This window comes from Ranitomeya variabilis, chromosome 7 (genome assembly GCF_051348905.1).
Source record: "Ranitomeya variabilis isolate aRanVar5 chromosome 7, aRanVar5.hap1, whole genome shotgun sequence".
NCBI classification, from domain to species: domain Eukaryota; kingdom Metazoa; phylum Chordata; class Amphibia; order Anura; family Dendrobatidae; genus Ranitomeya; species Ranitomeya variabilis.
This window is the reverse complement of record NC_135238.1, coordinates 213284572-213310767: the sequence shown is the minus strand read 5'-3', so window position 1 is coordinate 213310767 and position 26196 is coordinate 213284572. Positions and strand designations below refer to the sequence as shown.

The window sequence follows — 26196 nt, the reverse complement described above, 5'->3', positions numbered from 1 at the left end:
GACCGATAGCAACTGGTCACCAGCGCAAGTGCGCCACGCAATCATTTACAAAAGGCACATAAGGCACATAATAGCGTAACCTACCTAGTGGTATATGGACCAGACACGTGTGGGCTCCCACCCTCCCCCAGTCATTGTACAGGAGGAGAAGGTGAGCTGTGACATCACCTATTGTGAGTGGTGGATCCTGTGTTATCTACTGTATATAGAGGTGTTATCAGTCATTGTACAGGAGGAGGAGGTGAGCTGTGACATCACCTATTGTGAATGGTGGATCCGGTGTTATCTACTCTATATAGAGGTGTTATCAGTAATTGTACAGGAGGAGGATGTGAGCTGTGATATCACCTATTGTGAATGGTGGATCCTGTGTTATCTACTGTATATAGAGGTGTTATCAGTCATTGTACAGGAGGAGGAGGTGAGCTGTGACATCATCTATTGTGAATGGTGGATCCTGTGTTATCGACTGTATATAGAGGTGATCTCAGTCATTATACAGGAGGAGGAGGAGAGCTGTGACATCAGCTATTGTGAATGGTGGATCCTGTGTTAGCTGCTGTATATAGAGGTGTTGTCAGTCATTGTACAGGAGGAGGATGTGAGCTGTGATATCACCTATTGTGAATGGTGGATCCTGTGTTATCTACTGTATATAGAGGTGATCTCAGTCATTGTACAGGAGGAGGAGGTGAGCTGTGACATCATCTATTGTGAATGGTGGGTCCTGTGTTATCTACTGTATATAGAGGTGTTATCAGTCATTGTACAGGAGGATGAGGTAAGCTGTGACATCACCTATTGTGAATGGTGGATCCTGTGTTATCTACTGTATATAGAGGTGTGATCAGTCATTGTACAGGAGGAGGAGGTGAGCTGTGACATCACCTATTGTGAATGGTGGAGCTTGCGTTATCTACTGTATATAGAGGTGATATCAGTCATTGTAATCCTGTTTCTGATGTTATTTTTATAGCCACAAGGCCACCAAGACGTGAACATGCGGCGACACTTACTTTCGGCTATGATGCATAGCCCATTATCTAGATGATGCGGTGCACTGAGCCGCCTCTTGGCCTTTGTCTACCGCACAGAACTTCAGGCTTGTACATCTAGAAGGAATATCATTTAGTCACGTTTTCTATCAGGTCATCATGATGTGCGGATTAATGGTGATGGTTTTAAACTGCAACACATTTGGGGGTTCTTGGTTGGGATCATTGCGTTCTTCAGAAAGCAAACAAAGACTGACGTGACCAGTAAAGGTCTGCTCCTGGCACTGGCAGATATTGCTGTACCCAAATGATTTGCTCATGCTCCTTTTGTTAAACATCTTTATGTTTGTGTCTTTCCACCATCAAAGCATCAGAAATGGAACAAGACACAAGGGACTCTCAATAACTCATCTGTACGTAGACTGAAAGAGTAAAAAAAGGAATAAAACTAATTAAAAGTCATCATGCTTTTATCAAGTGGGAAATACGTGCAAGAAAAGAAACAAAAAAAATACCGTGAAGCCTGTACAAGCAGCAAATAGCTCCATACCCTACATATAGGACTCCCTAACAAGAGCCATTCCCAATCTGTGTCTTACGTCCCTCTGTGTCTCATTATTGCGCTCCGTAAAACATCACCGATGTATTTTCCCCCATAAGAATTGACATCATGACGTCCATTCTTCATTCCATTGGTGCCAATCAAATTCCACACTTTTCCCCTTTCTACAAATCTGATAATTTAGGGATAAATAACAAATTTCTAGGTGTATTCGTTAACTGGATTTAGGACATTTTCTTGTTTGTATCATTAATATTTTGGAAAAAAGAAATTAGGTCTTGGGAGAAAAAAAAAATCAGTGTCCTGATCTTTCAAATATAAAAGTCCTCAACTTTTTCCATGGAAAAATAAAAACTTAGAGAAATGCCAAATTGTAACGTTCTGAAAAAATGTGCAGTTAGGCTACTTTCACACTAGCGTCGGGAACAACCCGTCGCCGGGCGTCGGGCCGACGTTCCCGACGCTAGCGTGGTCTCCGCCGCACAACGGGGGCAGCGGATGCATTTTTCCCACGCATCCGCTGCCCCATTGTGAGGTGCGGGGAAGTGCGGGGAGGTGGGGGCGGAGTTCCGGCCGCGCATGCGCGGTCGGAAAAAGCGGACCGTCGGGAGCAAAAAACGTTACATGTAACGTTTTTTTCTCCCGACGGTCCGCTACCACACGCCCAAGCGTCGCAAAACGGACGCACCGTTTGGCAATGCGTCGCAAATGCGTCGCTAATGTTAGTCTATGACGAAAAAACGTATCCAGCAATAACTTTTGCTGGATGCGTAGTTTCGGCAAAACGACGCATTTGCGACGTATTGCAGTTAACGCTAGTGTGAAAGTAGCCTAAACTGCATGTGGTTTTATATACAGAAAAACATGACGCAGCGAAAAGTTTTTCATGCCAGTATGAGAATTAAAAATGAAAAATCTTTATTTGACTTCATTGACATTTGTAGTAGAAGCATGCAAGAATTTTTTTTAACGCTTTTCGAGTTTTGATAAGTAACAAACCAGTGGTATAAAAAACACAACACCAAACAATCTGATAACATCACGTCCGGTTATTGTTGTTTTGATTTTTCATTTTGAAAGATCGTCATGCTGGAGTGGAAAATTTTTCGGCATGACTTTGATTACAGCCGCTTGAAGCGTCACAAGCCACGTTCATCCATTCAAGAATGGATTGCCTCTAGACCGGACAAGCAACATATATACGTTGGATGGAGCTGTATGTATATAGTCTTTTATGCCATAGAATCATATGCCATGATAGTGCATTTTTTGCCTTCATGACCCAAATATTCCATGTTCATTAATTGAACCTTATTACAACTGTGGTAGTTACCCCGTTAAATATCACACAGTCAAATACTGCACTGTCAACGCATGTTTTTCTATGCAAAATTCAATCTGGCCAGCTTCAGAGCAGCACTCTGAAGCTATTAATCCAAGAACTTGTAAGTGCTGATCTCCATGTCTAGGAGGTTGACTACCTCTAAAAGACTCCAGATGTGGCCGGTAACCTAGCGAATGAGCAGTAATCTAAAATTAAAAATCCAACTTTTTTTTTTTGTAAAGAGAAGATTTTTAGTAAGACTTAAATTGTGAAGTTATTTTTAACAATCACTTTGCAATTTATCTTTTTATAATTATGATAAAGCCTCTTTAACATGTCACAAATACAACATGTTGATTGCTGTAAAAACAAAACCTTGAGCGCAAAACTCCCAAAATTGCTGTATTTTTTGTTTGTTTTTCGTTTCCCCAAAAAGAGTAACATCATTTTTTAATACATTATTTATATCTTGAAATAGTAGTAATTAAAAGTAGAACTCTTGGACAAAAAAATAAAGCTCTTTTACGTCTACACTGAAGGAAAACCTGAAGAAGTTAAGACTAGAGTGGAGCAAATTTTTCAAAATTTGGTTCCGATTACGATCGGCGAACGCTATTGCAGACAATCGGGAGTAGAAATTACCGAATATGCTTGGAATCGATCATCAAACATAAAGTCGGCACGACTAGGTTACCAATATGGCAAATTCAGATTCGCCGACCGATTCCGAACATATTCGCTCAACTCTAGTTATGACTCTCAGGACGCAAAGATGCAAAAACTAAAAGGAAAACACACGATGTAGCGTCAGCACCCAAAATGGTGAAATTCTTAAGGGGTTAAAGAAAAGACTGAAATAATTAGTGGCAGCCAATTAAATGTCAATACTTTCATGTCTGAAAAATAGTTCCCATTAATGTCTTCATTCATAGACGTCTCTGAAGATCCTTGGTAGATACTCACTTCGAAATGCTAGGTCTTTGGGGTTTTTTTACGACGGTGGAAGCGCATCACTGTTTTCTCCTAATGGGAAGTGTAATGGTATAGGTAAAAAAAATGAAGTTACATAACAGAACAGAGTTTTGCTTCAATTTACATTTTCATCCACGAGAAACTGAAGAATAGCATCAAATAAAACGTGGGAAGAGTCTGTGTAGAAACCCACTGGGATGCGGTGAAACGACATGAAAAGACGAGGTTGAAAAAACATAATCTTTGCTAAGCAATCATGGAATTACTGTGATATACCAGTAGTGCATCCCCCTCATCAGTATTTAGGGGAAATCAGAGGGTTTTATGAAGGTCCGGATTCATGTCACTCTCTTTTACTTGAACGTCTTTTGAAGGTCATTCGGTTTATTAATATTTATTGGATATAATACATAATATATCCAGAATACATATTGAGCATTAATGTACGATGTCTACAGGAGTACAAAGACTTTTTTCCATTACTGTTAGGGCGTATTTTGCTAGAGAGCCATAAGTTGCCGATTTTTGTTAAGGAGCATTTATTATGCCGTGTATGGTTTACAAGGTCCATTTTCAAATAGTTTAGGGTATGTGCACGATACACCTTTTTCAGGTGGATTCTGCAGGGGAAACCTCCTGAACGAGCATCCAGAAACCTTTAATCAGAACGAACTACTTTGTTATTATGCTCACTTATATAGCGCCGTTATATTCCGCAGCACTTGACAAACATCATCATCGTTGACCCCATTGGGACTCACTATCTCAATTCCCTACCAGTATGTCTTTACGGTATGGGAGGAAACCAGAGAACATCATATGTTCAGGCTATTGAGAGTCTTTTAACCAGTTCAGGTTTCCAAAGAAGCCAAGCCGAAAAAAGTATTGAACTGACCCTTCTTCAGGTGTCTTCAGCTCTGAAAGTGCTTTACGATACATCAACACAAAGGCTCACAAGATTCCCAGAACATGCCCTGGCATCCTTTTTAAGCGTTTTGTCAGCGTTTTTGGCTTCAAAAACTACTAGCGGTTTCTTCATTGTGGAATGGAGTCAGTAAAATTTTATAAAAAACAAAACGGACACCTACACACCTACCCTTATAGTCTACGTGTACATTGTTATTTATTCTAATCCCCCAGGCACACATCTATTAGGCAAAGCCTAGAACAGCTGTACAGAGCGTCTTTCGCACTGGAGGACCTGATATGTCTGTACATTACGCAGACAGCACATTGATTATTATAAGGTAATGCCTTGTTTCTCCTGAGGTTGCGCTGTAGAGGAATTTACGACTTGCTGTCAGGTTCTCCAGCCGCAGATGATTGATTGGGTCCTAGAGGCGGTTAACATAGATAGGTCACCTAATTAGGAAAAATTGTCCAAAGCAGACAACCTCTTTAATCAAGGTAACTATCCGTGATTTGATTTGTGTCTTCCTAAAGGATGTGCTTTTTTACGCTAAATATAACCAGATACTGATTAATATTCTTTTTTTTCCAGTGGACATATGTAAAACTTAATTCTATTTTTTTTTAAAACTCTGTTTTAAATCAGAGCACTAGATTGTCGGCACTGCACATAATGTAGATAAAAGACTTACTATTATTTATCCTTGACATCATCTTTTGTCTTTTTAATTATGTTTGAACATGCTTCTGTTTGGTTGGAGGAAGCCTAAGGACACTTGTCCACAATATGTATTACCAATTCTAAATCATCTTTTATTACAGCTGAACAAAAAACATTCTCCGCACGCTTGCCCATTGGCCATATCAGTATTTCTTGGCTGCTGGGCCTGCAAACACCCTTCTACCTGCCTGTAACACCGGCAGCTCTTCTGATTAGTAAGCTCGGCGCTACGTCATAGGTCACGCCACATTGATCACATTTCACTGGTCCTACTAATCAGAAGAGGGGCTGGGGCTATCAGCAAACAAGAAGGAGGCTCGCAGTGCTCTTGTCCATCAACCACAGACTTCTGGTAGAAAGAGGCTTGCAGTGCTCTGGTCCATCAACCATGGACTACTGGTAGAAGGAGGCTCTCAGTGCTCTGGTCCATCAACCACGGACTACTGGTAGAAGGAGGCTCGCAGTTCTCTGGTCCATCAACCACGGACTACTGATAGAAGGAGGCTCACAGTGCTCTGATCCATCAACCATGGACTACTGGTAGAAGGAGGCTCGCAGTGCTCTGGTCCATCAACCATGGACTACTGGTAGAAGCAGGCTCGGAGTGCTCTGGTTCATCAACCACAGACTACTGGTAGAAGGAGGCTTGCAGTGCTCTGGTCCATAAATCACGGACTACTGGTAGAAGGAGGCTCGCAGTGCTCTGGTCCATAAACCATGGACTACTGGTAGAAGGATGCTTGCAGTTCCCTGGTCCATCAACCACGGACTACTGGTAGAAGGAGGCTCGCAGTGCTCTGGTCCATAAACCATGGACTACTAGTCTTTTGAATATTTTTACTCAACTATAATCATGATGGATACAAAGTATGCTATCCTAGCGGGATCACCATGAATAATGGTTCTTCTTGGTCAATAATTAAAGTAATTAAAGGGGTATCTTATCCATATGACATAGGTATTGCTGAGGATCCATCCACTGAAAATGAGACTTTGAATCTTGATGTAGGGAGATGTTTTGGCTCAGGGAATATTCCTTTAGGTCAAACGAAGTCATTTTACAAGATAAAAAAACAGCTATATACATTTGTTTGCTCCCAAATATAACATGAAAATGAAGACTGTTTCCAATGGGGAGAGAGTAATAAGCCACTGGAAGAATATCAACATCTTATTTCCCATGAGAACAAAAGATCAGTGTGTTGGAACCTACTTGCCTGATGCCTATTTTCCTGAGTCATCCCTATTACATGTGGATTGGATAGTTGATAACTTGTTTTCACCAAACAACCCCTTTAGTCTTGAATTATAGTTTAATGGGGGGTGTACCTATCGAAAGCAACTCCTTTTAAAATGAGGCCAACCTGGCACCCCTGACAAACTGCTGATTTTGCCGAGGGTAGCTACAGCCAACCAAGCATTTTCACTGCAGTGGACACTGCTATGGAAATGCAGTATTACATGGCGACCATTCAGATAAATAAACATAATGCATGCTGGCTCAGTGGTTAAAACTGTAGCTTTGAAACGCTGGGGTCCTGTGTTCAAGTCCACCAAAAACAATATCTGCAAGGAGTTTGTATGTGTATATAGCGCCATCATATTCCAAAGCACTTTCCAGACATCATCATCATCACTGTCCCCATTGGGACTCACAATCTAGATTCCCTATCACTATGTCTTTGGAGTGTGGGAGGAAACTGGAGAACCTGAGGAAAACCCACGCAAACATGTGGAGAACATACAAACTCCTTGTAGATGTTGTCCTTGGTAGGATTTGAATCCAAGACCCCAGTGCTGCAAGGCAACGGTGCTAACCTCTGAGCCACCATACAGTGCTAACCACTGAGCCACCGTTCTGCCCGATGTTCTCCCTGTGTTTGCTTGGATTTCCTCCTGGAATTTATACTGTGATGTTAATGTCTGTAAGGTGTTGCAGAACAAGAAAGCACAAATAAATAAATGTTGGTATTAAAAGGCCAACTTGAGGCTCTCTGGTTTATAGACAGTGGTCTACACTGTGCAGCCCCTCTTTATGCCATATGATATCCATGGGAAAACCCCTTTAATTTGCGCTAAACCGAGAAAGCATGAACGTTTCCCCTGGTCACTGTGTGACATTGAGCAAATTAAACAGCTGAAGACTCCATCCATATTGATATAAAAGAACATTATTGAAAGAAACGTCTACGGTGCACATTCCGACATCCCCCAGAAATAAACCCCTAATATACGGTATTCATATAAGAAAGACTTAATGTACAGCATTATTGCTAAGCCAGGTTTAAGTAATTCATGACTAATTCTGTTTGACCTCTGCCTTACTATGTCAGTAAAGCTCCTTTTATGTAGAGTCAAGTTATTGAATTCTGAATATAAGTAGGATGAAAAGAATTTGTAATCATGTTTACTAAAATGCCCATAACCTGGCATGCAGGAACAGGGCAGTGACTAGATTTTGCAGATTATCTCAATATAAACTATGAACTAACCAAATAAAATACCTGTGAAATTCTTAAAGGGATTGTCTCCTAAAGGCAACTCAAGTCCATTTGCCATCTGACCAGGCTGGGTCTACCCCTCTAGTGGACCTATACTGGTCAGCTTTTGACACTATGCATATCTTAAAGCCCGTTGGACCTTCCAATAAAGATAATGGCTCATCACTCTGGGTTCCAGATTCCAGACCTTAACCTCAATATACTGTATGTCCCAACCTCCAAGACCTCCAGGGGAAATCGGGAATAGTGAGATACTAATTATTATAGCAATGCTTGGTAATGCAGGTGTATCCCAGTCAAGTGTTCAAAAAAGTGCCATCAACATATTAAAAGTCCAAAAGTCCAAAAATAATCCCTTTATCTCATCATTATGATTGTGCGTTAGGCCAGTGATCCCCAACCTATGGCTCTCTGGATGTTGGGTGAATGCAATTTCCATATATCCATAAAGTGGTATCCAAGTTCTTCTAGGCAGGTATGGACTGGGACTGAAACTCAGACTTGGCATTTGAAATCACACAGGCCCATGTTGTCCCCGTCCCCAAGCACCAGGCGGGATATATTACTAATATTACCCTGGATGGAGACCAATATTTCTAATCATTCCTGTGGTCTGTTAACAACATAGCAGACAAGGTGGTTCATGACCAGATAGGCCCTTCTGGCATTTGCCAGATTTGCCAGATGGCCAGTCCGGACCTGCTTCTATGAGTTGTAGTTTTGCAACAGTTGAAGAGCCACAAGTCTGAGATGACTGCATTAGACCAACGTGTGCATTTTTTAGACATTTAGTTAAAGTCTTCATTGGGTCCTGATGCACGAGCTGGAATGTTCTTTTTTTATCGATCAATGTATTTATTAAAATGTATCGGCATAAGCTTATATTGCACCAGGACGTTATTAACCCTTCACAGCTATGTTTTTGGCTTTCATATTTGTAAGGCATGTCCTTATGCACTAGAAATAACTTTGGCATTTCACTTGTAGCATTATCTGTGTACATAAATTAGCTGCCTTCCAGGCATACCGGCCAGCGCTGGCCATGTTTGTCCGGTATATCTTATTAGCTTAGCCTCAAGGAAAGCATTTCTTGAAGATAAAGGACTTTAGCATACAAAATAGCAAGCTGAAAAAATAATCTTCGTGGGAAAATATATTTTTGTTGTCCGTAAAACAGGGCGTGACAAAGTCAAGATAACGGGTCTGAGTTACAATGTCAAAGCTCAAAAATTGTATTTTTGCTGAGAAAAAAATATTACAGAATTTTTCTGACATTTTGCCCTATCTCTGTCACTTTGTATCAGATCATTTTATCCCCAACCTCATTAAATAGATCTCATCAGATCTAAGAGATCTATTTAATAATATATCTGGTTTATATTGTGAAATCTGGTGACGTATTTGATGATATTTTGCTAAAGAAGTTATTGCTCTATCTTAGACACTTTGTACCGGATAATTTTTAATGAATGTAAGCCAATGTATGCCTATGAGTGTCTAGGGCATAAGTAGCAATCGCACATAAGTCCTGGCGCCTGAAGAAGCTCAATGATCCATTACAATAGGACTTGTGATCCATTACAATCCATTTTTATAGGGCCTATGTTTATGATCTGATTTTTTGTTGGTTACAACTGTATCCTAATTTAACCCCTCTCCCTCTTGGTCCTGAAAGTTAATAATCTATTGGTTACCTAATAAAAATCACATGGCTCCTCTTCCATGGCTACATAGACCGTTCACATTAACCAGCTGGTATGTTCTTCACAGAAGGCAAAGGATCCTGCAAATTAAATATTACTTGGAACTGAGTCTTTATCATATTAGCCTCAATCAATACTTCAAGGCTACAATTTTCCCTGCAGTGTCCGGACATTTCTAGGAATTGTTCTTGTGTTCCAAATAGATTATTAGGAAACAGGAATCAGAAATTTACATAAATCCTTGAGATAACACTGAAGATAACTTCTTGGAAGAGTCTCCCTGGCGAAACATTACGTATGTCGTTTAGCAAGACTTAAATAGGCCCAAGTATGTGGAGCAGAAAGAGATTATCCGTCGTTATTCTGAAATGTGATGGTGTTTGGTGAGAGGCCAAGGTGTGATCGTCGGGGACCTTATTATGCAGTGATTAGGAGGAAAACTGGTACATTATTAAATTAGTAAGGCGATGCCAGGGGTATCCATCGGCCAAGTGCTCTATGTCCAATATGAAGCCATTGGACAGGTAGGAGGACAACCTCTTGTTTATTCCTTCAGTGATGTAAGGATTAGTCAGGTTGGGTTTTAGCTTGTCTGACCCATCTATGCTCCCAAGTTTGGTGGCACCAGAGAGAGTCTCCACTTGAACTAATTTTCACCTTGGTCTGGGCTGAAAGAATAATTGTTTTAATTTTTATTTTATAAAGAAACTGTGCACATGAAAATATGTAATGTTCTATTGTATCAGAGAAATCTGCTTCTTTCTCCTCCTGGACTGATCTGTTGATCGCATTTCATTGGTCAAATCTGTAGTCGGTGAAGACATTACTGAGATGAAGGCCATTTTGGGAAACCTTCCCTGAAGAAACCCTCCCTACTTGCCGAGTGAGCACCACACTCTCACTCTGACAGTCCATGTATTATCTGGTGGCCATTTGTTACACCTGTGCCGTTTCGTGCCTCTTCTGTTTCCGCTTTGGCCGCTGGGCAGCAGTGCACCTTTGTTGCTTGTGACAAGTCAACACCAGTCCTGTTTTCTGCCTAAGACTTTTGGTGCTGCTTTATAAGGGAGCTATAGGGTTTATTTTGGTCTAGGTTTTGATCACTTCTTCCTGAGAGGCCTGGGATGGGCAACCAGCTATTTAAACCCCTGAAGCTCTGACTCCACTGCCAGTCAGGAGTATTGCTGTCCTGGTTAATACTGCTATGCTCTGATCCTGCTTGTTGTTCTGCTTGATCCTGTTCTTTGACCTGGGCTTGACTTCTGACTACCCACTTACTTTACGTTTTTGCCCCTAATGTGACCTCTTGGCTTCGACCCTGCTGCTTGAAAACTCTTCTTGCCAGCTTGTGCCACTGAACAGCAGCTGACTCTGTGGTTCTTGCCCAGGGACCCCTGTGAAACTTCAGATTCCTGAACAGGGGTTAAAGAGTTAAAGCCAGCAACCCCTGGTGTCTGGGAAATGTAGTAGCTTTTTTTCCAAACCCGGAAACCACTTTCATGGATATTTGTGAAAGTAGTGTATCTAACCTTGGGTGCCTGTGATTGCTGTCAATGGTAGATGTTGGAGAAAAGATGGATAGGCCATGTTGGATTTGGAAACCGAATATCTTTATTTGAAATTGTCGTTTTCCAAAGGAGTTTCATAGAAACCTCAAAGATTTGGGAAATGACTTATGGTGGAGGGCACCCAAAAGACTGTTTACCTTATAGATTGCCCACCCAGACTAAAAGGTGAAATAAATTAGGAGTATGAAGTTAACAACACTTAACCCCTTTCTGATCTCGGATGGGATAGTACATTCGAGGTCAGAACCCCCGCTTTGATGCGGGCTCCGGCGGTGAGCCAGAATCAAAGCCGGGGCATGTCAGCTGTTTTGAACAGCTGACATGTGCCCTCAATTGGGGCGGGTGGAATCGCGATCCACCCGCCGCTATTAACTAGTTAAATGTCGCTGTCAAGCGCTGACAGCAGCATTTAACTAGCGCTTCCGGTCATCGGGCCGGGAATGAGCACATCGCTGACCCCTGTCACGTGATCGGGGTCAGCGATGTGTCGGCATGACAACCAGACGTCTATTGAAGACCTCTTTGGTTGTTGATGCCGGATTGCTGTGAGCGCCACCCTGTGGTCGGTGCTCATAGCAATGCAGTAATTCAGCTACATAGGAGTGATCTATGCTTCGCTGCTATGTAGCAGAGCCGATCGAGTTGTGCCAGCTTCTAGCCTCCCATGGAGGCTATTGAAGCATGGCAAAAGTAAAAAAAAAATGTTTTAAAAAATCTGAAAAAAAAAATAAAAAAAATTAAAGTTTAAATCACCCCCCTTTCGCCCCATTCAAAATAAAGCAATAAAGAAAAAATCAAACCTACACATATTTGGTATCGCCGCATTTAGAATCGCCCATTCTATCAATAAAAAAAAGAATTAGCCTATGCTAAACGGCATAGCGAGAAAAAAATTGGAAACCCCAGAATTATGTTTTTTTGATCGCCGCGACATTGCATTAAAATGCAATAACAGGCGATCAAAAGAACGTATCTGCACCAAAATGGGGTCATTAAAAACGTCAGCTCAGCACGCAAAAAATAAGCCCTCACCCAGCTCGAGATCAAGAAAAATTGAAAATCTATGGGTATTGGAAAATTGCGCAATTTTTTTTTTTTTAGCAAAGTTTGGAATTTTTTTTCACCACCTAGATAAAAAATAACCTAGACATGTTAGGTGTCTATGAACTCGTAATTACCTGGAGAATCATAATTACAGGTCAGTTGTAGCATTTAGTGAGGCTAGCAAAAAAGCCAAGCAAAAAAACTCTCTTTTTTGCAATTTTACCGCACTTGGAATTTTTTTCCCATTTTCTAGTACACGACATGGTAAAACCAATGATGTCGTACAAAAGTAGAACTTGTCCCGCAAAAAATAAGAACTCACGAGGCTATATTGACGGAAAAATAAAAAAAAGTTATGGCTCTGGGAAGGAGGGGAGCGAAAAACGGAAACGCAAAACCGAAAAAAGCTAGGGCCATGAAAGAGTTAAACAAAAGCAAAATCCAAGAGACGGGAGCCCTGAGCAACATGCAAAATATCCAACAGAAGCCCCAACAATTAATGGTCTTTAGTAGTACTAGTTTTCTTGTATGGACCAAAGGAACCTTTTGGGCCTCTCTAGGATGCAACTACAACCCCACACTCACTGTAGTTACACCCATGCGTAGAAATGCTACTATACTACGGATGGGGACCAGTTTTGGGTTGTATGGTGGTGTAATATTGCACTTATAGATGTCCAGTCCCTAGAGCTATACTGTACCTCCATATACCTCAGGTTTTATGCTAAGGCACCCGGTGGTCACTCCAACCCAAAAAATGATGGCATGATATCTGTATGAGCGTAAAGATCCTGTGTGCCGTCTACAAGCATTGCATGGGTGATGAGGCATTGATTGTAGGGTATCTTTTTTGTGCCAAATTATTATCGGAGTGAGGTACTAACCACAGGTGCATAAGGCTTACATCAAACATGCTCCCTGAATGGCTTCTTTTTATAACCGAACAAAGACTCCTCGCACCATTACCATGGTATAAAGATTGTTCTGCGTCCTTTGCTTATGTTATAATTTCATGTCCTCGTGTTTTGCATTTTCCAGTTGATCTGATCTGTTCTGTACATCGAAGAACATTGCGAATTAGCCAAAAAGTAGATTGTAAAAAAACATCAAATGGAGTAGCCATAAAAGTAATGTTGATATTGGTCATACTAAGCTAGCGGCGTCTTCTTGTGCTGAGCTAGTCATGCATCCAAATCATGTCTTATCGGTTCCTTATTTTCATGTATGTTTGGATGATGTCCCACACGCCTATGCCATTTTATGCAAGTGGAAGAAGTTGGGGTAGGGTTGGCCGTTGGCGTAGACAAGTAAATCCAACAATTTAGAAAAATCTTAGGCGCATTGTCAGCTGTGTATAGCCATTGGAAAAGGAGGTCTAGTACCAAATTTAAAAATTGGTAATAGTTTTATTGGAAAGTCAAAAGGCTTTTCTCAACAAGGTGGATGAGACTCTTGAGAAAAACTGTCCTTTTTGATCTTGGGATTGATAGTAATGATGAGACCCTTATTAGTCAAGAAGTGACGGCATATCTTGACAATGAGGATACAACCAGTCAGTTTCTAGACAGAATTAAAAAAAGACAGAAGTCTTCACGGTATGTTACAGTTGGACCAATGCAAGAGTCTATCGGTCCGAATTATCTGCTTACGCCTACCCCCTGGACTGTCTAGGACAGTCACTAGCAATAAGTGCACCATTTTATAAGGCCCCTTTCACACATCAGTTTTTTGCCATCAGTTGCAATCCATCGAATTTTGAAAAAAAACGGATTCGGCGACTGATGCCGCCGGATCCGTTTTTTTCTCATAGACTTATATTCGCGACGGATTGTGACAGATGGCCTCACGCTTCATCCGTCGTTCGCCAGATCCATCAAAAATTGTCTGTCCAAATTTTTGGACAACGGACAAAGTAACGTTTTTTGTATCCGTCGAAAAAAACCGGATCGTTTGCTAGAGTGGAAGCCTATGGTGCCGGATCCGTCAAATGATTCCGTTTTTTAAACTGAGCATGTACTAGTATCCTCTTAGGCTATGTTCATATGATGAGTTAGAAAAAAAACGCAAGTAGCCTATTTTACTTAATAGGTGCTGAAATGGTGCAGAAAATCTGCAACATAAAAAATCACCAAAATCTCAGGGAATGCAACCTAAAAGGAGTTTTAAGATTTTGGAAAACTTCTGTACCTAAGCTGCAGTTTGCTTTTGAAAAAAACAAAAACAAATGTGGTTTACTCACCTTCCCCAGGTCCAACACTGAGTTTCCGCCACTGCTCTAGGTGTCTGTTATTGTATTGAGCTCAGCGGCTCTGCCTATGTTGACGGCATGAGCTGCGACGAGCAGATGAGCTGACTGATTTAGCTGCAGCTCTGTCGACATGACATCAGTGCTGTAGACAATAACAGACACCGGTGACTGGGGACTCTGTGCTAAACCCAGGGAGAGTGAGTAAGGCACGTTTTTTTTTAACCAACTGCAGCTGGGGGACAGGGGTTTTCCAAAATAAAAAAAAAAATAAGTTTTTGGACTCCTCAAGTTCCACGGGCCGATGTGACTATTACTTCTTCACTACATATAGCTAGGACACTTCAGTGGCTCTCAGAGATAACGAATGGGTACATGTCAGGCTAGGGTCGCCATATTACAGATTTTGTATAGCTATGGACCCGTGAGTTTCTTGGAGGCTCCATTGTTACTGCTTTGAGCTAAGATGCTAGAAAATGCGCATCAATTATATTTTAAAGCAGATTTATCTAGGAGGAAGTTACATACATTTTTTCTTCATTCTAAGCAGTGTGAGAGCATTAAAATTCCTTCTACACAGAAAAAAAAGTAAAATTGGCATAAAACCAGCAGAGAGAAAATCTAGGAAAACATTTCTAAAAGAAAATCCGGTGCTAGCAAAAGCTGTTTCTTATTTATAGATGGTCCATTAACAGAAAAAAATGTGTTAATTGCATATTCAAAAGATAGAAAAGACTGCAAATAATAATTCAGTTGAATATAATCTTTAATTTCTTAATAGTTGAGCCTCCGGTTTATCCGAGGTAATGAGTTATTAGAATTTCAGATTAGTGGGCAATAAATCAGACCGGTCCTGATCTTTTGGGGTTACATACAGTTGAAACCAGACGTTTCCATCCACTGTATAAAAAGACACATCTGCATGTGTTTCTCAATACCTGACATGAAATAGGAATAAACATTTCCCATTTTAGGTCAATTAGGATTACCATAATTATTAATATTTCCAAATCCCAGAATAATGAGAGAGAGAATATGTTAAGGCATTTTTATTGCTTGCTGCAAAGTCAAAAGTTGACATACATCTCATTAGTATTTGGTACCATTGCCCTTAAACTGAATGATTTGGGTCAAGTGTTTGGGATTTCCTTCCACGAGCTTCTCACAATAGTTGGTCGGAATTTAGGCCAATTCCTCCTGACAAAACTGGTGTAACCGATCCAGGTTTGTAGGTCGCCTTGATTGCATCGGCCTTTTCATCTTTGCCCATACATTTTCAATAGGATTGAGATCAGGGCTTTGTGATGGCCACTCCAAAACATTGACTTTGTTATACTTAAGCCACTTTGCTACCATTTTGGCAGTATGCTTCGGGTCATTGTCCATTTGGAAGACTCATTTCCGCCCAAGCTTTAACTTTCTGGCTGATGTCTTGAGATTTTACTTCAGTATTGCCACATAATCTTATGTTCTCATGATGCCATCCATTTTGTGAAGTGCACCGGTCCCTCCTGCAGCAAAACAATCCCCCAACATGATGCTGCTACCGATGTGTTTCACAGTTGGGATGGTGTTCTTTGGCTTTCAAACCTCTCCCTTTTTCCTCCAAACGTAACGATGGACATTATTCTAGAATGCTGTAGATAAGCCCCCTATGTAACCTGAAAGAGAAGAAAAACAAGTTATATTATACTCACCCGGGGGGCGGTCCAGTCCAATGGGTGTCTCAGGTCCGGGTCCGGCACCTCCCATCTACATGCGATGTCGTCATCTTCCTTGCATCAAAGGTTTTATTAAACTTGAATCAGCGAATATTTGCCAAGCACCATTTTCTCTGATTCAAGTTTAATAAAACCTTTGATGTTTGCAACTTTAACTACATGAGTGCAGTGATTACTTGGAACTTCAGGATTGCATCAGGATTTGGTCAGGATTTTGCTCTGGTAAAATCCTGACCAAATCTGCACCTGAGGTCACTGGCAGGTCACCTGCGTTGTTCTTGCGTTGTTTCAGCATTGTAAGGACATGCTGCATTCTGAAAAGACGCGCCGCATGTCCGTTTCCGCGGCTCTGCCGCATGCGTCTTTTAATGCATAGTGGAGACGGGATTTCCTGAAATCACCTCCACTATGCTATAACATCTGGACGCTGCGTGTTTGACTCTGCGGCTCTACGCAGCGTCAAACACACAGCGTTTCCTGAACGTGGAAACATACCCTTAAAACATTCTCTCTCTCATTATTCTGCCATTTGGCAAATATTAATAATTATGGTAATCCTAATTGACCTAAAACGGGTAAGGTTTATTCTGATTTCATGTCAGATATTGAGAAAAACAAGCGTATGTGTCTTTTTATATAGTGTATGTAAACTTCTGGTTTCAACTGTACTTTCCGGAAGTCAAATTCCTACACTACTGTAGAACCCTCATGGATTTTTTTTACTATAAATGACATTTCTGGGAATATTTTTCATGCATAATGGTATTCTAGAGTCAGTGAATTACTTGATGCTAGATTAAGCTCAATATCATCAAAATGATTCAACACGAAGAGGGAACTTCACTCCTCTACTCAACTACTCCAGAAAATCTACGTATGTAAGCAAGACTACACTAAGACTCCACGTTCCCAAATTTGTAGCTTTTATTATAGCTAATTCATAAACCTAACAATACTAAGGCAATGTTGTGTACAGATCCTGAGACTGTGTGGGATTAGGCTAGGGTCACATTGCGTTATGTGACCGCGTTTAACGGACTACGTTACACCGCGGCATAACGCGGTGTTAACGTAGTCCGTTAACGCCGCCATAGCCTGTAATGATGAGCGCGTCGCTAGCGCCCGCCCACATTGGGCGTGCGCTAGCGATGTCGCGTCATTTGAGTGACGGACCTCGGACGCTGCTTGCAGTGTCCGCGGCGCGCCCGAGGTCCGTTCCTCGCTAGTGCAGATCGGGGATCTGCGCTAGCGGGGACACCGAACGCGGACCCTAGGGAAGCATTGCGTTAGCGCAACCCGCTAGCGCTATGCGCTAAACGGATTGCCCTAACGCAATGTGAACCTAGCCTTAGAGATGGTCCCTGATGTTCTGTAGGTTCCCTGCTATGAACATTTAGGTACACCATGTTCTGCTGTATGGTGGCTCCATAAGCAATGCTTGCAAGGAAATAATTGTAGAGCACTACTGTTTTTCACATCACAGTATTGGCACTATCTAACCACTAAAGAAAGAGGCGGTGAACTGTCTATGTTGTCTTTCCTGTATTAGTTTATGATGCCAGTAACAATGTTCCTGGATGTCATTCTGTAGGAGAAAGACAGTGGTTTCATTGTTATGGTGCTCTGGCTGAGGAGGACCTTCTCAAAATGTGGGTTTTGGTGTCCTGTGTAAGTGTGTACAGCAAGTTCTGGGCCTAGACAGCCACCAAGGAACATGTTGCTGGGCTGAATAAGAGGTAAAATGTGGTTGAAGCTTAAGACGACTTGAGATTAAGTTGATGGCCAATGTTGGATGGAGAGGGGGAGTAGAGATGGGGTTTGTAATATGGAAGCTTTCACTTAATACTCCACTTCTCTACAAAATGTCAGCTTGCACTGGAAGTGGCTGCCATCATTTACTTGCTCTTCAAAGAGCTGTCAGTCTCTGGAAGACTACCCTCTTGTCACAGCCTGTTCTTGTGGGGTTACACTAGCAATTCTGTATAGGGCTTCCATGTGCTTCCATGGGGCTTTGTGACCAATAAGACATTATTTTTTGCAGAATTGCTACTGAGCACCTCCAGTTTTTCTTTTGTTTTCAGAGCTGTGGTCTTATACAGCTTACAAATTATTGGCAACTCATATTGTTAAAGTTTCTACACAGCCCAAAGCATCTCTCCAATTCCATCTATTTTAGTGTTGACGTTCTCACCCAGCTCACACCGTCTCTTAGAGTTTCCTCCATCCATGGGTGACGTCAACCACCATAGTGAATAATACATCTTCTTGTCATGTTATTGATTATCTTTCAGTGGTAACACTCTATCTTTGGTGCACCACGCCTCTCAGACATCTTTGGAGCTCTTCGTCCCTATCTATAGTCCCCTCTTTCTATGACAATTCTCTGACATTTTTGTCTTTAACACTTCACCCCACTGTCCTCGTGTTTTTTTAATGTCCATGCTATATTCTTCCACACGCCTTTCATTCTATAAGGAAGTGTTCACCAAGTTCGGTCCTCAAGAGCCACCAACGGGTCATGTTTTCAGGATTTCCTTAGTATATCATCTAGACAGGCAACAATTCCATCACCTGGGCCATACTAAGGAAATCCTGAAAACACGACCTGTTGGTGGCTCTTGAGGACTGGAGTTGTTCCCCAAGTTGGGTCCTCAAGAGCCACCAACGGTTCATGTTTTCAGGATTTTCTTAGTATTGCCCAGGTGAGAGTTCCATCATCTAGACAGGCGACAATTCCATCACCTGGGCCATACTAAGGAAGTCCTGAAAACACGACCTGTTGGTGGCTCTTGAGGACTGGAGTTGTTCACCAAGTTGGGTCCTCAAGAGCCACCAACGGGTCATGTTTTCAGGATTTCCTTAGTATTGCCCAGGTGAGAGTTCCATCATCTAGACAGGCGACAATTCCATCACCTGGGCCATACTAAGGAAATCCTGAAAACACGACCTGTTGGTGGCTCTTGAGGACTGGAGTTGGGGAACACTGCTCTAAGGCATGTCTCATGGGATTGAACTGAAGACTGCAGCAATCAATTCACCAATATCATGCCTTTCTGTAGCAGCTTACCAGACTTATCTTCCTTTGTAAGATCCTTTCTTCAAAAGCCACTCCATGCTCCCAGCTTAGTTCTCTTTTTTCTTGAGCAACCAGGAACCACTGCCTCCAATGTGGCTTCAGCCACACACTAATTCACTTCCCGCTAGCAGCTCCTTGTATAACCTATTGCTGTCATTTGCTGTAACAAAGCCATCTAACAGTACCAGATAATATTACAGCATAACATAGCAGCTGAAATGCAGCATGATGGTAAGGCTTCCCTCCCCCTTTAAAGGAACGCACAATCAATATTACTGACAAAAATACTGAAGTCTAAATCACACACTTTTATGGCTTTGCACTTTTTTTATTTCCTTAATTTATGAAAATATAGTGTGATAAGAATGCTCAAAAACTGAGGTCAGCTTGGTTGAAGACTGAAATATGCGATAAGAACGTCATCAACAATTGTGATCTATTACTATAAAAAAAAAGGCAAAAAAAAGCCTTGTAACGCACCGATCCCCACATTGGTATTTCAGAGCTCAAAGACTGTTGATGCCAAAAACTGCTTGCTTCATCTGTGGCTTATGTAAATGTAGAGTGTAAAATGCGATTGATTCGTTGTCACTAATTATCATATTAATAACTTATTTTAACACCCAAATAACTATCAGCTGTCAACAGAAATATTTTCTGGCTAAAATTTGTTAAAAATGTGTTAAAGCTAAATCAAAGCCGTATAAATCAAAGCTATGAGAAATGTAAGAAACGCTGATCCTGCCTGATTAATTTCATTAGTCTAATTCCCCACATTGCAGATTTGTTATGAAAATTTCTGTGACAGGGGTTTGGTTTTTTTTTTTTCTCATGTGAAGACACTAATATGAAGATTTTTGGAAAATCTATTACTTTGCAATAAAGAGTGATTTCATTTTCTCAAAGCTATTTGCTAGACTCCTGATCCCCAACCTATAGCTCATCAGAATTTGGGAAACGGCAAATCTCAGCAGGATCACACATGGTCGGCAAGCTTTGGGTTCAGTAGTTCCTTACCAGAGTACAGGTCCCTTATAGGGAACCTGACAGGTCCCTCATGCTCCCCGAGCCATTGGCAGCATGATTCAGAGTCCGGCGGTGTTATTTTAGCCTGGTTTGTTTTACCATGAAGTGTTCCATCGTTTCAGAGAAAGCATACTGTACATGTGGCTTCTCCTTACTCAGTTCTCCTTAATCAACAGGACTCTTAGTCTCTCCCTATGTGTATAGGGAGGGACCTGTCACTCAAAGGGAGCAGGGCAGGGAGAGTAATAATATTATTAATGCACCCACTACATATTGGGATAGGATCTTGGAGATGGGGACTCTCCTGCACTCTAAAGTCATGTATCCGCTCCTAGACGGCTCCTCTCCACCATTACAGCATGATGCACCTTTCACGTCCTCATGTGACGCGTTGCTAATCAGGGGGACAAGCGCTGTGTGTTAATAGGTCACATGATAGTGTGAATGACGTGAGTACGTGAGACATCAGGTCACATTATATGACTCATTAGCACCCTCCCATTTCTGTGGAGAGTGGGTGCCATGTGAGTACCGAACACGTTGTTTCTTTATCGGTCCCCTTAGTGCACTTCACAATTCAGCACCATCATGATTAGTTGGATCTACGATAACGCACTAGAATTAGATGATATATAATGGCTAAAAAAGAAAAAGCTTTTGTTGCCTAAAGTCCCCCATACTCTTCGGATAGCTGTTTGCCAAACGCACTCGCGGACACCAACAGAAAAGGGCCCCTGTGCAAGAACAGAGCTTTATAAATGCTAAATTGCACCTGATTTGGAGGTAAATATGGGCCCTTTAGCATCTTGGACCCCTGTGGTTGCACCAATAATATATCCGTCCCTGGCCAAACGATGGTTCAGGTGATCGATCATTGGTCCTGCAGTCATCTCGGCCATCTCTGCCAAACACAGGAGCACTCCGAGCGCTCCTGTGCTCTCTATGAGTGACGCTTGCCAGATATTTTTTATGGTGACTCATCTCTTAGGGAACAAAAGGACAAGCAGTCCGAAATCAGATATGCCAGATCCTTATATCTCCCATTATCATCTGTCTGTTAAGGTACCGTTACACTAAATGACTTACCAACGATCACGACCAGCGATACGACCTGGCCGTGATCGTTGGTAAGTCGCTGTGTGGTCGCTGGGGAGCTGTCACACAGACCGCTCTCTCCAGCGACCAACGATCAGAGGAACGACTTCGGCATCGTTGAAACTGTCTTCAACGATGCTGAAGTCCCCCTGCAGCACCCGGGTAACCAGGGTAAACATCGGGTTACTAAGTGCAGGGCCGCGCTTAGTAACCCGATATTTACCCTGGTTACCATTGTAAAAGTAAAAAAAAAAAAAAAAAACACTAGATACTCACATTCCGATGTCTGTCATGTCCCCCGCCGTCAGCTTCCCGCACTGACTATGTCAGCGCCGGCCGTAAAGTAGAGCACAGCAGTGACGTCACCGCTGTGCTCTTTTTACGGCCAGCACTGACAGTCAGTGCGGGAAGCTGACGGCGAGGGACATGACAAACATCGGAATGTGAGTATCTAGTGTCTTTTTTTTTTTTTTTTTTTTACTTTTACAATGGTAACCAGGGTAAATATCGGGTTACTAAGCGCGGCCCTGCGCTTAGTAACCCGATGTTTACCCTGGTTATAAGTGAACACATCGCTGGATCGGCGTCACACACGCCGATCCAGCGATGACAGCGGGTGATCAGCGACCAAAAAAAGGTCTTGATCATTCCCATCGACCAACGATCTCCCAGCAGGGGCCTGATCGTTGGTCGCTGTCACACATAACGAGATCGTTAGCGGGATCGTTGCTACGTCACAAAAAAGCGTGACGTTGCAACGATATCGTTAACGAAATCGTTATGTGTGAAGGTACCTTTAGACTGTTGGCTGAACTCGTTAATATATGCAGGTTTAGCCGATGACAGCCCAATGTCTAGGGGGGCAGGCCTTCACGAGGGAATGTCACACCGGTTTTGCTCCCGGAATTATGGCGTCGGGTGACATAATATATGATAGCTGGACCCTCTAATCTTCATTCCAGGTACGTTTACAAGTTGGCATTACATTTGGTGCTGGAACCAATGTATAGAAATTTCTCCAGAGTATCCAAAGAACCATGTTTCTACATAACAAACCCATTCTGCATGCTGCTCCTTCTACTGTGAGCACACTGTGTGGTTTTAATGTGCTACCATGGCCTGCAGCTTCTCCAGACTTGTGTCCCATCGAACACATCTGGGACATCAATGGCCAGGAATTCCAAAGGTTGCTGCCAGCAGCGGATCTTGATGATTTGCCCAAGTGCATTCAATGTGGCAGATCATTCCTCAGACAAACATTAATAACCTCATTAATAACATCCAATTCTGCTTGGATTTCTGCTCATACTCGATACTGAATAAACCGAGATATTTTGAACTTTTTGTTTCCATTTTTTCACCATTTCCGCATCTGTAACATGTCTACCCATCCGGTGATCTCTGCTCATACTCGATACTGAATAAACCGAGATATTTTGAACATTTTGTTTCCATTTGTTCACCATTTGCACATCTGTAACATTTCTACCCATCCGGTGATTTCCAGAATTCCACCACTTTTCCTTCTTGGGGTTGCAATTTCCTTGTTGAGGAGGGTAGATAAGGTGAGATGCATCCTAGAAATGGTTGACTGCATTGTATTGTGTCGCATTTTTACTCTCAGTTTACCCTACATATCTGCACTTTCCCTGTTCTTCCCGTTCTGGCGACACATGCTGTTAGTCATTGCGGCCTGCCAGCAGTATGGGATGTGAGTGGGGGAGGGCCCATGTTACATGAGCGAGCATCTGTCACACAGAAAGAAATTCACCATTCAGCTCCATGACAGAACATCACGTAAAAAGCAGAGGGGAGGGGGGCAGCAACACTTTTACTTTTAGATTTGTCGTATTCCACTGGACCGTCGTCTTCTTTTTCACCCCTCTAATCTGTAAATCCTCAGGGTAATGTTAATTTTGATTTGGCAGATTTTTTTTATTTTTTTTACCAGCTGACCAGTGAATCTTGACTTCCTTTTGGTTTGGGTATAACAGAGATAGAAGGAAAATAAATCCATGGCAGCAAGATGGATTTTCCTGTGACAGTGACGAGCTGAGAGATGCTCTCGTTGGCCGAGGCTGCGTAGCTCTGGGCACTAAGCCGACCCTGTTCAGAAAGCATTAACGTTACCACCGAGCAGATATCGGGGGGCTTCGCAGCGCAGATCTTTTTTAAGGCCAAGTCACATACGAACACAATTTTTTTTTGTTTTCACATTTTTTTTATTTATTTCTATGAAATCTCACAACAATAGGAAGATAAATGGGTCTCGGACATTGTACGGAGATTACAAATACAATTGATAGAGGCTTCTGGTATTAGTGGAGCCATGCTGTCTGCAGGCAATGACGTGTTCCAGGCGCTGTGTCACCAGGTAAGGCCTATTGGATTTTAGCTGTTTTTTTTTTTTCATGTCACTTTATTTTTTTTTTTTATTACATTATGAAATTTCCCAGGCCGTTACAGGTGTAATATATTAGACATAGGGGGGTGTAAATATTAAAATGCAATGATAAATGTAAAAATAAACAAAATTCACATATAATATATCTATTGAAAATGTGTAATTAAATATATTAAATATTTACGGTTTGTTCATTAGTAAATGTAAACAGGTAAAAATATGGAGATTAAAGGTCAGATGACGACTTGCTTGGCTGATCCACTTATTATGACATTTGATGGGAGACCTATTTTTTTTTTCTGGAATATTTAGGTGATACTTTCGTTACTAGGTCACCCCGTTACAGCCCTCTCGTCATAACAGTGTTAACTAATGCATGCTCAAACATCGCCAAGTCTGTCACGTTGTGTTAGGTGCCAGACCGGTGATGGCGTCGCTCATTCATTATACATATTGATATTAACAGTCATTGTCGGAACGTTTCTGTTTCTGAACCATTGTTTCATATTATATATTTTATTTTAGATAATTATATAATATTTATTATATATATATTTATTTATTATATTATAAAATTATATTTATATATTTTTGTTATATAAATATGACACTGTTATACAATTAATCAAGGTCTTGACTTGTGATTGCGTTTTGTCGTCCATTTTATCCATTTTATCCATTTTACAGTCCCTTTTTGAACAGAAATTAGAGCAGAAAATAGATTATCTATTGCATGTCTATGCTCATCTCGTTTGATAAAGGCCATATGGCCAAAACGTTTCTACGTTGTTTTGCTACTATTATTGTCTGCAAGACCGGATTCGGATGGCAGAACTAAAACGTGCGCCAGTCGCGTCTACAAATTGCACACGTGATTGCCTCTGATTTTGCAAAACTGACGAGCGCAGCGCAGGAGCCGTCTGCTATCAACATACACTAGTCCGGTCCGTAGATCAGACAGATTAGTGCATGGTGCGATTTTTTTTTTGGTTTTTTTACCGACCATCATTGGTCTGAACAGGCACACTGGCTATTTTCGGATCAGTGTGTTATCCGTTGAGCATACGGACAATATATTGGCCTAAAAAAACGACCTCCTGACCGAGGTTTTAGGGCTTGTGCGCACTTTGAGTACTTGCGTTGTCTTTTCAGTGTGTTTTTCGTGCATAAAAGTGCTACGTTTTACAGCACCAGCGAAACGAATGAGATTTCAGTAATCTCGTGCACATGCTGTTTTTCACCAAAATTAAATGAACGTATTAAAAAATGCAAGTAAAATTGTGAATGTTGAACAGAAACGCATTTTTAGTGCAGAAAAATCCGCGGGACAGTACTCAACAAGCGCACATACCCATAAACGGATGGAATAAATAAAAGATGATGCTTTAATCTACCTCTCGTGCCTGGGCACCTCGGCCATTATTGGAAATTAAATTACTGTAGATCCCCAAGGAAATCAATCTTGTTGGAATCTGCATCTACCCAAATACAGATGCTAAAATATACATTATGGCTGTCTGAGGAGGGAAATGTTCAATATTCTGCTCCAAAAGCTAGTAGTGACTAAACATATTAAACAATACATGTTACAAAATAGGGAATTATGGCATGTGTGTCATTGGATAGTCGGTTGTGTGAAACTGGGACTTACATAGGTGAATAATAGGGGCAGAAGGCCAAAAGAAGGTACAAAATAGTAATGTTTATTTTGGGTTGTTGTGATGACTGCAAGCAGTCTCTGCTTACAGTTACTCACGTCCCACCAGCCCAGACCACCATAAAGCATCCTTCCAGCGAAAACTCCTTGATGCAAATTTTCCAGACTTTTTGACTCGGCTCCATAATAATCCTTACAGTTAGGTCTTATTCAGACACCTGTATTTTTCATGTGTAGAACATTACAACATTTCACGTGTACCCATTACCATCTATAGACTTGTTCACATGTCTGGTTTTTTTTGCGGGGTCAGTGCAGATAAAAAAAAATTGCAGCCCTTAGTTTTTGATCCAATTCGCCGATCAGACTCACTTAGTGAATTGGTTTGTGAAAATGCAGATACCATTCAGGTTCCATGTTTGTGTCTTCCCACTGTTGTCTGTTTTGTTACTGTTTACTTGGTAAGAGAAGCTTGAAAATGTCTTTATTTTTGCATGTGATGCCACAAACTGATAGTAAAAATTACCACACAGACACAAAAATGGAGGAAAATTGTATCCAGCAAAATTATGAAAAACTGTGTTTTTTTTTGTATGTAAAACAAAATGGATGTCTGAATGAAGCCCAAGGGTCTGTTCACAAGGTAATAGGGCTCCTCATACAAAGTAATGCT

At 41.5% G+C, this 26196-nt stretch overlaps 1 protein-coding gene across 5 annotated transcripts in view; it reads left to right on the top strand.

Annotated features, from left to right (window-relative positions):
• The window catches only part of SLC4A10 (solute carrier family 4 member 10), a 198911-nt gene that overhangs the window by 25993 nt on the left and 146722 nt on the right, over positions 1 to 26196 (top strand). The window contains exon 1 of one of the 5 annotated variants that reach the window (XM_077272836.1): positions 23247 to 23836. The exons of 3 other annotated variants lie outside the window; for them this stretch is intronic. In XM_077272836.1, coding sequence (XP_077128951.1) covers positions 23792 to 23836 — 45 coding nt within the window. In that variant the 5' untranslated portion in view covers positions 23247 to 23791. Of the gene's footprint in view, positions 1 to 23246; positions 23837 to 26196 lie in introns of those variants that run through there. One more of the 5 variants, XM_077272838.1, reaches the window with a different exon arrangement.